Source organism: Micrasema longulum, unplaced genomic scaffold (genome assembly GCF_059751315.1).
Source record: "Micrasema longulum isolate JH-2025_06_02 unplaced genomic scaffold, ASM5975131v1 h1tg001782l, whole genome shotgun sequence".
Classification (NCBI taxonomy): Eukaryota; Metazoa; Arthropoda; class Insecta; order Trichoptera; family Brachycentridae; genus Micrasema; species Micrasema longulum.
This window is the reverse complement of record NW_028278957.1, coordinates 154,518-172,094: the sequence shown is the minus strand read 5'-3', so window position 1 is coordinate 172,094 and position 17,577 is coordinate 154,518. Positions and strand designations below refer to the sequence as shown.

Below are 17,577 nucleotides of genomic sequence, written 5' to 3'. Positions count from 1 at the left end.
TAGAAATATTAGTATGTATTTTGAATAAATATTTTTATACAAACTTAATAGACAAAGAAATTATGATAAATTACACGATTTTAAAGAGAAAATCTGTTTTGTTTTTTTTTTGTTACCGTTTTTTAAACTACGCTGGTAATGGTATTATTTTTATTTTCTGTGCGAATTTGTATACATTTTCTACAGTTTCAAAATATGCATATTTTAAATAACCTAAAAACGAGACGTTTCGCGCTCTATGAGAACAACGGTACATATTTACGTTACGGTCTAAAGTTAATACCATATTTTATTTATTATAATCAAGATGCTGTTCCACCAAAAAACGTCAGTAGAGAAAATCAATCTGCTAAAGAAAATTTTTGAAATTCAATTTATGTATTAAATTCTCTCTATACACTTTTCTATGTATTATAGTTATTTACTTACATTATAGAATGAGTAAAACCTATTATTAGTTTATAGCCTATGCAATATTTATTGAGTGTTAAACTGTGATTATATAGAACTGTTGGTTTTCTAAAAAATAAAATAAAAGTATTTTGTGCATATGAAACTTTTTTTTTCTGTTTTAAATGCCTATTTTTTATATTACTCTTACTGTAGTTATTCAATTCTTTCAAATATTTAATTTCAATTAGATTTTTGTTCTTTACAATTTACTTTTTATTTTGTACTAATATTTTTTTTCTTTTTACACTGTTTTAAAAAAAAAAACTGTATCTAGTTAGCTCATTTATTCATATTTTTCGGTTCTTACACATCTTTAAAATATATATTATGTTGTTTTTTTAATTATTACTTGATTTGTTTGTACTTTTATTTTTGCAAATGCCCCTTTGGGCGTATATGGGTATTTTTTTTTTTTTTTGTCTTTTATTTAGGAAACATACAGTACAGTTACAAAGTTTTATATTTTACATAGTTAGACTTAAATCTAATGGACCAGCGAAGTTTCCATATTATAAAGTAATTATATGTAAGGTTATTAATTAAAGTACAAAAAAATGGACATGCTATAGAATTTGGGCAATTTAATGGTCAAAAATAAATAAACGTTTCTTTAAACGATAGTTTTTTTCTTTAAACAACGAATTATATTTATTTATTTTTGGTTAGAATATCCATTTACTATTGCACCCACCCTACATATGTTATTGTTTTTTTAATTAAATAATACCGAATTCCACCATCGTACTGAAAATTCTATAAACCACAGTTTTCACCAATTACAATAAAGCTTATATATTTTTTTTAATTTCAGATGAGTATGAGTTTATAATTTCTAAAACTGGGCACAGATTTTTAAGATGGAATAATTTCACGTACAGAGTCAATGTCAGGAATGCCAGGAAAACTATTTGGCGGTGCAGAAAAAACACTTCTTGCAAATCCAAGATCCACACCGTAGAAGATATTGTTGTGTTTATATCTGCACACCCGCATACATGTATAGCGAGCGTGTCAAACTCAGAGGTTGACATGGGCCAAATATTGAAATTTTAAGTTTACGTGGGCCGCAAAAAAATAAGAGAATTTCATAAAAACCTGTTTATTTAAAAAAAAATATAGAAGGGTAGTTAAACCCTTAACTACTATCATCCAAAAATATTATGTCTCCACTATGTTTGGGTCGTTTTGAACCTTATTTTTTAATGCAGTTTAATGAGTGCGTATAGTAGAAATACGCATAAAAAACTCATTTAAAACATTGTTTATTTACGTAAAGAAAGAACACTATTTCAATTTATTGTTTGTTTTTTGTCATTAATGTTATTACTTTCTTAGATTCACATTTTCTTTCACTAATTTATTTTGCGTTAATTGGACAATTTATTTTACAAAGAAATAATATTAATTTTGGTAAATGTGTGTTTTGAAATATTGTAATAAAAATGAATGTGTATGAAATAATCGCCTTTTATATACTCGTATATATTTCTACTTTACTATTCCACGTCCTACGATAGGTATACAACTTTTTTTTCAAAATTGAGTGAGGACAAGTAGGCCTCGTAGTGTAGTGGTTGGCGTATTCGCCTACCAAGCTAGAAGCCCTGGGTTCGATTCCTGGTAGGTTCGACGTGAAATATTTGTTTTAAAGTGGTTAAACCCTGCAATGTTTCACAAGGAAACACTGTTTTTGCTACCATTCGTGTTTGCAATGTGGTCATGTGTGTGGTGTGTGTGAGGATGAATGACAATATCCGACAAAGGCCCTTCATATTACTTGCCAAACTCACAGTGAAAATTTCAAAATAGTAACTCACTTATTGACAAAAAAAACATTGCTTTTTTGTATGACTGAAACTAATAGGAAGACCCACCGTCTTTAAAAAGGTTTCGGGTATGTGGAGGAAGTACTTTCACCGCAATACTTCATTGTTTCTGGACTGGTATCTGAAGCGTAAGACTGATCACCGGAGCTTCGTGTAAGAGATAATTGAAATACGCTGCTCAGTGTAGTGCCCTATCTAATGCAAAAGTGATTTGGTTTACAGATTATTGACGGGGGTAATTAAATTTTTCGACAAATATTTTATACTGATAACCATCTGTAATTTTCGCATTGCTATCGAGGGTCTGGAGTATATATATATATACTCGTACAAGTGTTTCAGGCCCAGACAGCAAAAACCCAAAGGAACATTCCCAATGGTAAACTTTAAAAAAATCCTAATAATTTTTATTCCAAAACATATTTTTTTGTGAAAAAAAATATTATAATTTGAAAATGGAGACAATCTTGATGTCTCGGTCTAGCGTCCCTTCCACAAACGCCTACTCTTCCCCTATCAAAAGTTTCCCTAGTCCGCGTCCGGTGCGCATCACTTCGTTGGTCAAATACGTTGTTAATCTCTTTTTTTTTTAAATGCGATTTTCTAAAAAATTAATTACGGTATTTTTATAAAAAAATGTTCCGCTGAAGTATCGCGGCATGGCCCTGAAAACCCGTGCATAACAAATATTTATTTTTCAGGATCGGATGTTATTTTGAATTTGGCGAATGGGAAAAAAAATATTATATGTAAGGGCTATAGGTTCATTTTGCAGTACAAAATTTCTAATACGGAAAAAACGCGATGGAAATGTTGTTATCAAAGCAGTGGGTGCCGATCTTACTTGTACACAGTCGAGGATAAGCTGATATACAGTTATCATGATCACATCCACAATGCACCAGTTGCTTACAATAATGTAAATGTACTAAGCGTTAAACCGCTTTTGTAATGTTGAATGAAATATTTTTGTATCCACCCGTACCTATGTTTTATCTTTATCGTTATAAAACCAGGGCTGGGGTGATATTCCAAACGCCCTCGCGGCCGTAGAAAACACTTTTATCTCGTGTATTTTGTATGTAACATATACAAGATAAAAGTGTTTTCTACGGCCGCGAGAGCGGTTTTTCAAATTTTTCAAATTCAAAATTCAAATCATTTATACACAAAGTAACATAACAAATAACAAATGATTTAAGACGTTAAATCGGAACTTTATATCAAACCAAGAACCCTTGAGCAATGGTTCGACATTATTAAGGTATAATACTCTCTATAGCAACAGTATTTGCCTCTTAAACATAGTTTCACTAATGTGAAAGATGTCGATCTCCAAAGTGATAATGTTCAGCTGCTTGACTGCTCTTCCAATCGGCATGACCAGAGGCAGGTTGGTTCTGGAAAGCGGAAGGTTAAACAGTCTGTGCTGACGCTGTCGGAGATAGCCATCAGGGAAAAGCGGTTCAGAATAGCACCCCAGAGCAGGTTTCAAACTTTTAAATATAAATCGAACGGTATCTTTGTTAAACCGAGATTAGATTTAAAATTTCGATCATAAGAAGAATAATATCATTGTAAAACTTCAAACATACGCTAGTCTAAAAATACCGCTAGACAGAACTTTAAAACGACTGAAACAACTTTTAATAATGACATTTTCAGTATCTTCTGTATTGCAAAAAATATTAAATATTTCCTGAATCTGATGTCAGCTTTTAAACAACGTTTTTTTGTTGCAAAAAGTTAAAATTTAGTAACGGATCCCCGTAGACGCAGGTACATGGGATAAAAAGCCACTCTTTCTCACCATCCATACATTCAGGCCTCTTCTTACTCGTATTATTCCTTCTTAACACGAAAAATGTAAATATTTTGTTTAGAGATAAAATATTCAACATGTATTTTAAAAATAAATTTGTATTTAATCAACTTTTGTATTTTTTTTTAAATCACAGAAAACAAAATATGAGTGAAAAATGAGATGTAGTGTAATGAAATAAAAAACGAAAAAAATATTGGTATTTCTTGGCAAACACGTGTGACTACGCTCATTTTCAACGCAATTTGTTGATTATTTTGTAAAGAGAATCGAAAAGACTTTATTTTAGCATTGATTTGGCCACGTATAATTTTAACAGATAGGTATGCATCATATACTTTTAAAAATTGTGAAATATAAGTTCAAACATTAGGAATTATAAGATAGTAGTAGATTTTTAGTTAACTTTTGTTTCAAATTTTGTATAAGATTATAATATACTGTATAATATATATACTATAATATATGTCAATGTGCTTATAATTTTCTCAAACTGAACGATTTGGGTAGCTAGGAAGAAATTGCTTTAAGGCAATATTCCCGCCCTTATCTGTATATAAAGCGTTAAATAAATACACTTAAGTAATTTCAAAATCAGCATTTTTTAATATCCCACTAAAAAAACATTTTTGTATCTTTCTCTATGAATGCTACAAAAAGATAATTCATGCATTCAAATCATCATAATATTATTTAAATGCATAACGACTTTTCTATTTGTAACATTCATAGAAGAAGATGCAAACGTGTGTTTTAGTGGTCAAAAATCCTGATTTTGAAGTAGCCTAGCTGTAGTAATTACCCCACGATATGTTTGCAAAGATTTCGATAAACTCAAAATATTGTTATTTTTCATTTGTCTACCTGCGCGCTAATAGTTTGATATTTTTTTGTAGATGTTAATTACACAGTCACATTGAAAAACGGGACCCAATTATTGGTTTATCATGGATACAGGTTCAACAAGCACAACAAAGGAACCGCAAGAAAAGTCCGGTGGAAATGTTCTGTACAAGCTAAAGGATGTAAGGCGTTCGTGAGAACCATCGACGAAAGGATCATTGAAAGTTGGGACGAGCATAACCATAATGCACCAAACAGTTACATAGGGAACATAGATTCTGTAAACCCATTGCCTGTGTAATTGGTACGAGCATAACCATAATGCACCAAACAGTTACATAGGGAACATAGATTCTGTAAACCCATTGCCTGTGTAATTGGAACGAGCATAACCATAATGCACCAAACAGTTACATAGGGAACATAGATTCTGTAAATCCATTGCCTGTGTAATTGGAACGAGCATAACCATAATGCACCAAACAGTTACAAAGGGAACATATATTATGTAAACCCATTGTCTGTGTAATTAAAACGAGCATAACCATAATGCACCAACGTTAACATAGGGAACAAAGATTCTGTAAACATATTTCCTATGTAATTGGGACGAGCATAACCCCAAAATGTACCAAACAGTTACATAGGGAACATAGATTCTGTAAACCCATTGCCTGTGTAATTGGAACGAGCATAACCATAATGCACCAAACAGTTACATAGGGAACATGGATTTTGTAAACCCATTGCCTGTGTGATTAAAACGAGCATAACCATAATGCACCAAATGTTTACATGGGGAACAAAGATTCTGTAAACCTATCTCCTGTGTAATTGGGACGAGCATAGCCCCAAAACGTACCAAACGGTTAAATAGGGAACACAGATGCTGTAAACCTATTGCGTGTGTATTTGGGACGAGCATAACTGAATTCACCCAAGAATTACATAGGGAAAATAGATTATGTAAACCTATTGCCTTACACTATTTTTTTTTTATTTAACTGTATGGAACATTATTTCATTACTTCCATAGAAAACTATTTATTTTTATTTTCGAAACAGAAACGCCCGATGAGCCGGGTAGGCCCCTGACTAAGTATAATAATATATGTTTATGAATAATAAATTCCTTACACCTATAAAATTAATCTGGATCCCATCTGCATTTTATTTTATTGTTTCGTTTCGTTTCTAGTTTCATGCTACTGTGCATACTTGTCTTTTTTGTTATAATACTTACATTTTAAAAAAGTAAAACAAAATTTTCAAAACAATAAATTATATTTTTCGTTTATTAAAATGAACTATTTATTTAAAATGCATTACTTATGAATGAAATATTTATGAAAGGGTTTTTTGTGCTAATAAAACAAAATAAATTTACTGGTTTAATTCTTCTTCGTTTTGCTCAATGCCGAGCGTCGTGGTCTGTTGGAATGTCAGGCACCACGGAGACTGGACCGCCGTGCACGTGCAAACCACGAGCCCACTGCGTGACATCGCATGATTGACCCATTTCACACCACGGCAAAAATGTACACGGCATGATAAAATACTATACGGTGGATCGATATTTATTGTTTAACAATTATTTATTTATTTAATGCCTGGAAAACGAAAAAATGGGACTCATCATATATGGTCATATATATATATATATATATGGTCATATATATATATATATGGCTCATATACATATATGGTCATGTCATACCATATACATGTGCTATAACCTTTTTATAATTAAAAAAAGGATGGCCCACGCTCAGACGCTGTAGTCTTTGTGGGCATTTTTTCCAATTCATGTTATAGCTTAATTTTAAGATGTATTTTTCTAAAGTGTATTTTTGTAATTATATTTCTATGTAAATAATATGTGTATGGAAAAATAAACAAATTTGATGATTGTCTCCCAAAACTTCGGCATAATCCCCCACACCTTCACAGCGGGAAACTACGAAAATTAGGTGATCAAGTCCATTACATACCTAGGTTACACAGTCACCAGTAATAACAGTACACAGGAATAAATCAAGAGAAGAATAATGGCTGCCAATCGTTGCTACTAGGCCCTTCAAAAACAATTACGGTCCAAACTAGTACGAAAAATAACTAAAATAATACCCTAAAAAACTCCTATTAAACCAATCCTGACATATGCCTCCGAAACCTGGGTTATGACAAAGAATATTGAGGGGACCATTGCAGCTTTCGAAAGAAGAATCCTCAGAGTTATCTATGGTCCTGTGGGAGAAAACAATCATTGGCGTCGTCGCTATAATAGAGAGCTTTACGATATCTACCGAGCGCCTGATGTAATCAACTCCATCAAGGTGGGACGCTTGAGGTGGGCTGGCCACATTATTAGAATGGACAACGAAAACCCCATAAAACGCCTAACTCTCTCTGTGCCACAAGGACAACGAAGAATGCGATGGATAGACTGCATCAGCGCAGATATCACAATGTTGGATGTGAGGAACTAGAGAAGAAAGGCAGCAGACTGGCAAGAGTGGAGGAGACTCCTGGATTCAGCCAAGGCCCACCCAGGGCTGTCTAGCTTATGACAATGATGAAACGCAATAACCAGTACACCATGAGACGGATTAATCTCCAGTCGATTTCCTTTTGCAGAATTTTAACCTAAGAGTACTCGCTAAATTTGAATAATGATTTTTATACAATTATCATTGAAATCTCTTTTGTTAAGTTTTACTATATTATTTGAATCGAGTTGTGGTCCCGTGGCTAGTGTTGCGGACTTACGGATCAGAGGTTCGAGGCTCGAACCCAACTCTACCCCAAATTGATTTCCATTTTCAAAATTGAAATATTTGGGTCAATTATAAGAACGCTAATATTTTATTTTTTTAAATATATTAACCACGGCGTTTTTATTGATATTTTTACTAAAATCGCATGGATTTGAATAAAAATAACGAAAAATAAAATACTATCAAATTTAAATAGGTACACGAATGAACGAATCTAATAAATGTCAATCCACTATCATTTTACCGTGCTGTTAAGATTGATATGATATGTGTGAAATAGGCTATTCTTCGTCGAATGTCACGCGGCTGGTTTGTTTATTTGTAAATTCTTGTAATAATGAACAGACTTGTGTGTAATACGCCTCCATTCCCCCCGGACCTTGGCTAAATTGAGGGCAGCGTTTGATGAAGACCCCATTAGTTCCTTTATTTAATTGGTCCATTTTGTATATGCGACCGTTTTCTTGCTCGATTACCTTCAACTGCCCATGGTACTACCAGTTTTTCGTGACTCTTCGTCCTTTCTTGCAATATATCCGAAAACGGGATAAAACCCCTTTTCTGCATGTCGGGCACAGTCTTATAGTTATCAAAATTAATTGTGTTAGGAATTTGCGGCAAAAAAGTGGTAACACTAAAGAATTTAAAATTATAAATCGGAAAAAAATAAAGCCTTTTATTAATTCGCAAATTTTTAGATGTGATCAGGGTTCGAAGGATATACTATATATTACTGATACATCGTGGTATTTATTGCTGACAATATTTATAATTTAATATGTGTCTTTGTTTTTACGAGACATTCCCGCATTTCTCCATGTTATATTTTACTGAGATTCCAGAGGCACCATAAAGTCGCGTTTGTTGCGTGTTGTGGACCGGAATGGGGATCCGGCCAAAGCAGGGTAATAATATACAGCAACAGAAGCTCTAGAGATATACTTTTCATCTTTTGGTTTGGTTTAATCCAAACTTAGAAATTGGCTGGGTGTAATGAAAAGGCCGCAAACCTGATATTCCTCTTTATATATTTAACAACCTGAAGCCAGACATACTGATTTGAATTGGTTAAGAGAGGCATTGGTAACCGGTTTTAATGAAGATTCCTCGTGGTCTGATGATATTCCGATGGTTTTCTTGGTGATATGTTGATTTCTGTTTTATCATTTGTAATTTACCTTGTTTAATCCATATAACGTAAATATATTAAGTACCTAATTAAACTATTCTATTGACGTCTATTTCTCTTTAGTAATACACAATAAATATCACATTTTGATATATATCGGACATATATCGATGTATATATCGGATGAATATATACATATATATCAGATATTTTGATATTTATATAAATATCATGATATTTTCGGACCCTGATTGGGATAAATAACATTTCTTAGTTAAAAAAACACATGTGTCGGACACCATTTGATATATATTTTTAGTCATATTTTTATTTAGGATATAATCTAATAAGAATTTTTATATTTGAAAGTCCGATGCACTCCGCTCCTATTAATTTTAATTTTGTTAATTTAGAATCATTATCTGTTGCACGTGTCATTAATTTCAGAATTTTCCGACTAACTCCGAATCTTCTCTATTCTATTTACGTATTTTGTATCGAAATGTATTTTTAACGTTTTTTTGTAGATCTTAATTTATTGTATAACAGGTAAAGAGCCGAAATCCACGAGGATTGGTGGTTTCCGTGGTGGAATCGCGCTTTTGCGGTGTCTGTTATCGTGCTTAAAAAAGTCGCCGGGCAGATTCAAACGCGCGAATGTTTGCGTCTGGCCCACGCTAGATGGAAAAGACGATGCTAGATGCACCGAGGAATCGATCTTAATGTGGTTTTTACCAATCGTCGTGATTTTACGAACCCTTACGATTCGGCATAAAAATGCGTACTTTCTGAGCCATTAATTTTCCGTACATTTTGATCGAGCCGTATCAAAATTCACCTAAATCTCGACTTTAAACGGCCGTATCAAATTGCACCTTTGAGGTATCTACCTGGAATTGACGCTATGCGCTCAAATTTTACCATATTTCTACATTTTATTCTATAAAAATCAATGTTAATCCAGTGCCCTGAGCCAGTCCTTTAATAAAGGAAAGTTTTTTCCACACCGATAGTTGGCTGGGGATTGGACTTTTTAAACCTTACATAAAATTTATTACATTTCCAAAATTTTTTCAGCTCACCTGTAGAGTAGCGTTACAAAAACAAATGAACTTTTGAATTGTACATCTTTTCAATTTTAATCGTGACCGACCGCGGCACGGTGCAAATTAGTTGATAATACATGCGCAACTCTAGACAATAAATATTCAGTTCTTCTACAACTGCGTTTTATTTACAATGTCTAATCGTCGAGACCTTCACCTTCGCCCCGCCTCTCTCCAGGGTCCGAAGATCGTCGAGTGCGCCGCCCTGCAGTCGTGTTTAACCACTTCTAGAGCCTGACCGAAGGTCCCTTCTGCTTGCAGACCGCTGTGTAAGTCAGGCTCTAGACTGAGTTATCTTACAGACTAAGCAGAGGTTCTACGCTGTAGGCCTCCGAGCTGAAGCAGGGCACGGGCGATCGACCTTCAAAAGGGATGGCAGCGCATCCGCGACGGCCCCTGACCGCGACCTTTCTCTGACAACGTTAGTACCCCTCTTGCAGGGCGAAAGCCGCGGAATGGAAGGTCATAGCCAGGTGTACGGTCCCTGTATTTGTCTCACGAGGGATCTCAGGGTCCTGCTGTTACTAGCGGCGCGCCATCCCGGTTCCGGTCTTGCAACCCGGAACTAGGAACTGGAGCAATAATCGGACCGGCGCTTTTTCTGTTCGCCTAGTGGCCGCCCGTTACTACACAAATAATTATACGTGTATATTAACAATATTTTGTGTTTGTCCAAAAACACGTTGATATAAAAATTCAATAATACACGTTGATATAAAAATAATATGAAAATATTACATACTACGAATACCGATAAAATATATGAAATAGATTTAGAATAACTCTTTGTATTTTCAAAATCAAAATGAATATTGTGGAGAAACGTTTTCATACATAAATGTAAAACAGAAATTTAATAAGAATACGTTGCAAGAAAAACGCGACGTTGCCTTGGTTGTTGTGATGTCAAGATTTGTAATAATGTTTTCAATAAATTTCAAGGGCCAGGAAAAAATAAACATGAATCGTGAAATATTAGGGGCGTTGCCAATGGAATGACCGTTTTTGCGGGAATTCAAAATTACAAATATAAAAATATTTTTTATGCCACTAATAATTAGCAAAAAATATTTTTTTGTACTAGACAGTATTTCATAGACCTTTACTACTTTAAAAAAAAGTGATATTTTCCTATTGTATGTGTATATTAACAATATTTTGTGTTTGTCCAAAAGTTCACCTTAAATGTTATACAGTGTGTAAAATGGCCACTTAAACCAGCCAATGACAGGTCATAAGCCCTGTTAATGCATAGAATTCCGTATTTCCTTCCTAATTGTATATGTTTTTTTGTAGCTGTTAATTACATAGTCGAATTGAAAAATGGGACACAATTATTGGTTGTTGGCGGATTTAGATTCAACAAGCATAGAAGAGTAGTCGCAAATCATTCCATTCGTTGGAAATGCTCGGCACAAGTTAAAGGATGCAAAGCGTTCGTGAAAACATTCGACATAAAGATAATTCAGTGTTCTAATGAACATAACCATAATGTTCCAAATAGTTACTTAGGGAACATAAATTGTATAACCCAAATGCTTATATAATTTTGTGAAACATTTTTTTTATTTTTTGTTTTTATTTTTTTATTTTGAATCTTGATGTAGGATACACAGAAACATATTCTTGTGTGTGCTCGAATAAAAACAATGTGCATATATTTCATTTATAAGTTGATGAATTTTTTTTTCTTCATAGAAGTTTTTTCCTGCATGTTTTTTTACTGCCTTATACATATAAAATAAAATTTCGTAATTTCGCCTTTTTTCTAGATAGGAATCTGAATTTTTCCTTTTCTCTGTTATTGTGGTCATATTTGCGAATTCACGATGGGATGCTCAGGTCCAGTCACTAAACTCTAGGTTTAGAAAGCTATGCCATCTATTCTGCTCTCTTAGAGACATTATGGATATTGGCACTCTCAGAAGTGTGTATTTTGCTCTGTTTCAATCCACTGCAACCTATGGAATAGCTGGATGGGGAGGTTGTGCGGCGTCCATTGTAAAGCCTCTCATAATTTCACAGAAATTATTATTGAGAATAATATTCAGGCGCCCTCCAACATACCCGTCAGAACAGTTGTTCCAATACATGAAGGTGCTGGATATGAGACAACCGTACCTAAAAGAAGCACTTACACACTTCTGGTCGAACAATAAGAAGAGGTCTCAGCAAAATGTCCATACGAAGTTTTCCCAGAGCATGAGTTATGTCATACCCAAAACCCGTATGACTTTTGCTCAGAGACATCTCTCATTTATCGCACCGAAAGTGTTCAATATTTTGGAAGAACGTATTAAGCTCTCAAGGGCAAAAACTAGTTTCAAGAAAGTAGTTAAGGACTGGATTTTCCTTAGTGGGAGGGATTTGAGTAGGAAACTCCTTGATGATTTTCCGAATGTTTGAGTTTACTGTTTACAATATTGATGTGCCATATATATATATATGTATTTAAAAAAAATGTTTCTAATCCTATATTTGTGGTGCATAGCACTAATTGTCAACTAATTACTAGTCCCATCTCAACACAGGATTTTGAGTCCCATGTAGTTATGTCTCAAATAATGTACAATAAACTTATGTAGGTACGTAAATAAATAAATTAGTTAATAATATTATAAACAATTATCAGTGTTGTAAAATATTATTTGCGTATATGTTATTACTTTTTATTTATTTGACATCGAATTTACACTTGTATATCGGTTTTTTCAAAATAATTCTTTGGGCTTTTATGATTATAAATAGAAAGGTTTATTTCAAAATTGTATTGAAAAATATTTTATATTTATTTGTTTATTATATATACGACCTAAGCCAATTACAACAGCTATATGAAGAAACATATCGAGCCATAATCGACAGAACAACGTAAGCGACATTTTTGGCGTATTGCGTTTTTTAAAGGAAAAGTGTTTTCTATGTATTACTCCGCATCATTCCCCTCTTAAAAAAAAATAAAATTGTTGACATATTATTTCGAAGCTAAGCAAAACAACGTAACCGACGACAATGTAGGCGGTTACGCTAGCTCGCACTACTGTCACAGTTATAGGCAAAACAGCGTTACCGCCACTATCTTAAAAGCGGAAGGTATTTAAACAATTTGGCTGTCATTTAGGTATTGGCAGTAACCAACCATTATAAATCCCATTTACCGAATTATTAAAAAATATATCTGGAACAAAAATTAAAAAATTTCCTTCTCCTGCACAGTTCACTATTTGTCGCTTACGTTGTTCTGCCGATTATATCTCGATATGTACAAAAAAAACATAAAACTATGTAGCAAAAACAAACAAGGGCAATAAAATAATGGCATACAATATATTTAAAACCGACTTGTTTCTATTGTTATTGTTATGCAATTCTATAATTTTTTGTTATGTATTTATATATGTATTTTTTTTTTCATATTTATATTCAATATATGTTAAAGGCAATTCATGCCATTTATGTAAAAATAAATAAATATGAGAAAAAGAACAAAAGTCACTGACATCATGCATTGGATAAAAGCCCTAAATGGCAATGGGCAGGCCACTTAGCCAGAAGCTTGAAAATTGGCAAAATACCTGTTGACTTGGAGACTTCTAACAACAAAAAGAAGTGCAGCGCGGCCACTACTAAGGTGGAAAGATGACCTAGACCGAAACCTGGATACAGTCTGCACAAGACAGGGCGACATGGAAGCGAATCAATGAGACCATTGCCTGAGGAAGAGGAAGGATTTGGTATAAGTGCTGGAAAAAAGTGACATACATCACTTAATCGACATTTTAAAATATGTATTTATCTATGGCTTTTCTGCCACATTTATACTTCAGTTTCATTCACCGATCTATCGTTTCTAGTCAAACTGGCTGTGGATATTTTGCTCATGTAATAGGTACTTTGGTGACAAAAGAAAATATTTTACTGTAACTGCAACATTCATAATAATTATTGTTTGGATTTAATATAACACGTTTAGTATTTATTTAATAGAGTTTTTGTTTTTGTCTTACTATTAAATGAATAAATTGAAAATCTTTTTAAAACAAAAGGTTATATTTTAGACCTCAATTTTAGTTTAAAATTACTTTTTTTTAGGTGCACATAGATTTGAGTTTTCTGTTTGGGCGGACGTTGATGTCACCGGTGGCGAAATTTTACCTACGTATTTTAGGTACCACAAATGTTGAGTTCTCATCAATAGGTTTTCATTCTGTAAAGGGTACAGTGACACTAAAAATGTAGTATTTTCATAAATTAAATCAATGGCATTACTTGGATCCAAAACAAAATGACTTACCTAATCCATGTCCGCTCCCTAGGTGGAGCACATAGCAGGCCTCTGTTGCGGCCAACTGCCGTGTGTTCTCCCAGGTCAGGTCCGCGTTCCGTAGTTAATGCATGAATTGCCGACGAACTGTCAGCCGTGGTCGTCCGGGGCTGGTATTTCGAACACAAGTATCGCGTGGTATAGCGCGTCTTTACGTACTAAATACTCGTTATAGCGCGCTGTAAATGCGTTCGGAATACCAGCCCAGGACGCATATTCGTAAATACCTGACGCGGTATCCATTTCGGGATGCCTCGCAAATAGCTTTGCAAATGCGAAGTGTCTCGATTGCTCCCACTCCGTTATGGGCAATTCAGCGCCCACCCCTTTCCCAAAAATGTTTATAAATACTAGTGTACTTTGTCAGCTTCACATATTCACTATTCATTTTTAAAAGCGAAAACAAAATATTTTTTTACAACCAAACCGCGAAAATATTTTTGTTTTACGAGTACCAATAGGTGGATGTAATGCAGTTTTTTTTTATTCTGTTTTCAAATATATATTCGGAATTTCTCCATCACCCACAGAATTTCGTCAAAGCCATGGACAATAATCCTGGTTTCATATACCTCAAACAGAAGTTTCCTAAAATTAGTGATGCAAAAATTAAAGAGGGAATATTTTTGGGTCCACAAATACGGTCACTAATGCACGATGAAAAGTTTGAGGAACTATTGAATTCACTGGAAAATGCAGCTCGACAAGCATTTGCAAATGTTACTCACAGTTTCTAGTTAAGTCAGAATGTTCGAATATCGAGCAGTTAAGAATGCAGAAAGTATTAAAATTGTTGAAATCATAAATGCCCGTTTCTTGGAAACCTTGTGTGTTAGGGAAAATCCGATATCATATTTGAATTCAGGATAAAGAATACTATCAGAATCACATATTTTTCTTTCAGAGACAAAAAAAAGTTTTTTGCCCAGTGTAATCATAGAATTGTTGTTGTCTGTATGGGCGGCTCTAAGCGAGATTATACCCCTCTCCGCAGTCTGTCAATTTGCGGTCAATCAAATACACGGTCATTCAAGTTGCCCTGTCTGTTAGTGTAATTAAAGAAAACGGTGTTAGTTCCAAATTGGGACCGCGGCCATATTTCCCGGATCCCGTTTCGAAAGGAAGAAGAACGTAATAATACAAACAAAATAAACAACTACACAAAACTTCTATACATCTAGGAAACATTCGCAGATCTCTCCCAATTCAACAATCAAATTACGAAAGAAAAAAAATCCGCATTCCAAAGCATTAACAAGTAAGTACATCAAGATACGAGTATTACTGGTAGAGTCCTAACACAGATCCTAACATGACCCTATCGAACATACGCGAAATTTAAAAATTAGTAATGAATAAGGTAATGTTGATAACTAATATCATTTTCATTGAAACTGTTTTTTTTCAGGTTCTTTTGGCGATGGCATAATTACCCTGAAATCTGGAAAAACACTTCTCATGATCGATGGCTACAAGTTTAGCAAACACAATACCGGTATGAACGGAAAGTTGAGATGGAAATGTTCGTCTCAGCCAAAGGGCTGCAAATCACACGTCTACACCATAGACAATGCGGTGGTCAACTATAAAAATAACCACAATCACTCGCGGCCGACGGACCCCCTCCACGATGTAATCGCAATAACTGTCGTTCACTAACATGTCTAATTACTATGTGCTCAGGTAATATCACTGGCAAGTATGGAAAATAGGACCAGTTGGTTTTATTACAATATTTTATGCTAAAATAATACACACGTTTAAAGACTTACATGAGTTTAATTTTTTCCCTTACACAAATATAATTAGGTGAATGATGTAGAGAGTACCTAACAAATTAATGAAACGTGGAGGACTGTCAAGCAAAGAGTGGAGGAATTATTAGTATTAAATTTAAACTAAAATCGACAGCTGTCTATGTAATGAATAGACACCCCAAGATTTCAAATGTTTGTTGATGCACCGACTTTTTTTCGACATGAAATTAATTCAGCTGGAGATTTTTTATAGATGCCTGTCAATAATTGTCACAGACAGAATGAAAACTATTTGGTTTTTATATTGTCCGCGCAAATTTTCATGCGCATAGGCAAAGATAGCAAAGAGTCTGTAGAAATGAAATATTTACAACCAATTATTATCTGTTATTGGCTGGTTTGAGTCACTTTACACACTGTATAAAATTTACACTCCGCCTTTGTTTGAACATCAAATTGCTAAATTCACAGCAGAGGGGACAATGAAAGCAGTAGATTTTAATTAAATTAATATAGCATTTTGTGAAATTTAAATTTGTAAAAGCAACTCGATTGTTAATAAAATAAGTTTTTAGTATGAGTGAAACCGATAGGAAGACTCGTTCTTCAAAACGGTTTCCAGCTGTGTGGAAGGAGTACTTTTGCGTAAATATTTATGAAATAAAAGAGCAGCCGAAAACATTGTTCTATGTGAGATATATCAGAGTTATTTAACTTATTATATACCAAGCAACGCCAACGCCCGAAAACACTTTGCAGTTTGTTTACTTATATTCAGACCAGTTGCTTTAACCAACAATATTCAGAGTTTGAATGTTTGTGGAAGAATTTTAGTTTTTACCTCGTCAATGACAGCCCTGCCCTGTAAAGCATGCACGTCTGTTTTCCGTTCTAAAAGAAATTCTCAAAATCTCAAAATTAACATATGCAAATTTATTATATTTCAGATTATGACTACATAATGACATCGCGAGGAAGGAGACTCTTGAGGGTCAACGGGTTTTCCTTCAACAGGCACAGAGGGACAAAACTCGGTAAAGTGCGATGGCAATGTTCCTACTCCCTTAAGGGCTGTCGCTCCTGTGCCTACACTATCAACGATTTCCTGATCTCCGTAAGGTTCCAACACAACCACGAAAAGCCGCGATTCCAAGTCTCCGAAAATGTTTACAAGAAAATAAAAGAAAAACGACTGCGTAAAAAACCACTGTCCGATTCTTTTCAGTTCTAGTAATAAATTAATATTGTATGCCTCGTAGCCTAGTTCCTATTACAAGTCTCCTAAAATATGTACAAGAAAAAAAGAACCGCAGCAAGAACTACTACCCCATGTTATTAAATATTAGTATATAGTTATAAACATTGTCCAATTCGTCAGCTGCTTGCCTACCGAATCCGAACGCAAATTCGTAAATACCCGACTCGTTATCCATTCGAGATGCTTCGGTTTCACTCGGAAATACGTCTCCCGTTCGGGATGTTTCGGGATCTCTCAAGCGCTTGTTATAAATTAACACTGTTCAATTTCTTAATGCCACAA

General features: G+C 34.2%; 1 protein-coding gene across 4 annotated transcripts in view; it reads left to right on the top strand.

Annotated features, from left to right (window-relative positions):
• Positions 1–17,226, top strand: part of LOC148274004 (FLYWCH-type zinc finger-containing protein 1-like) — a 42,688-nt gene extending 25,462 nt beyond the window's left edge. For 3 of the 4 annotated variants that reach the window (XR_015824401.1, XM_088237767.1, XM_088237766.1), the window contains one exon: positions 1,265–1,911. Coding sequence is in view for 2 of the 4 variants with exons in the window: in XM_088237767.1 (XP_088093893.1) it covers positions 1,265–1,506 (242 nt within the window). In the remaining 2 variants the exon portion in view is untranslated. Of the gene's footprint in view, positions 1–1,264; positions 1,912–16,984 lie in introns of those variants that run through there. The other variant, XR_015824403.1, reaches the window with a different exon arrangement.
• Positions 17,227–17,577: the final 351 nt, after the last annotated feature.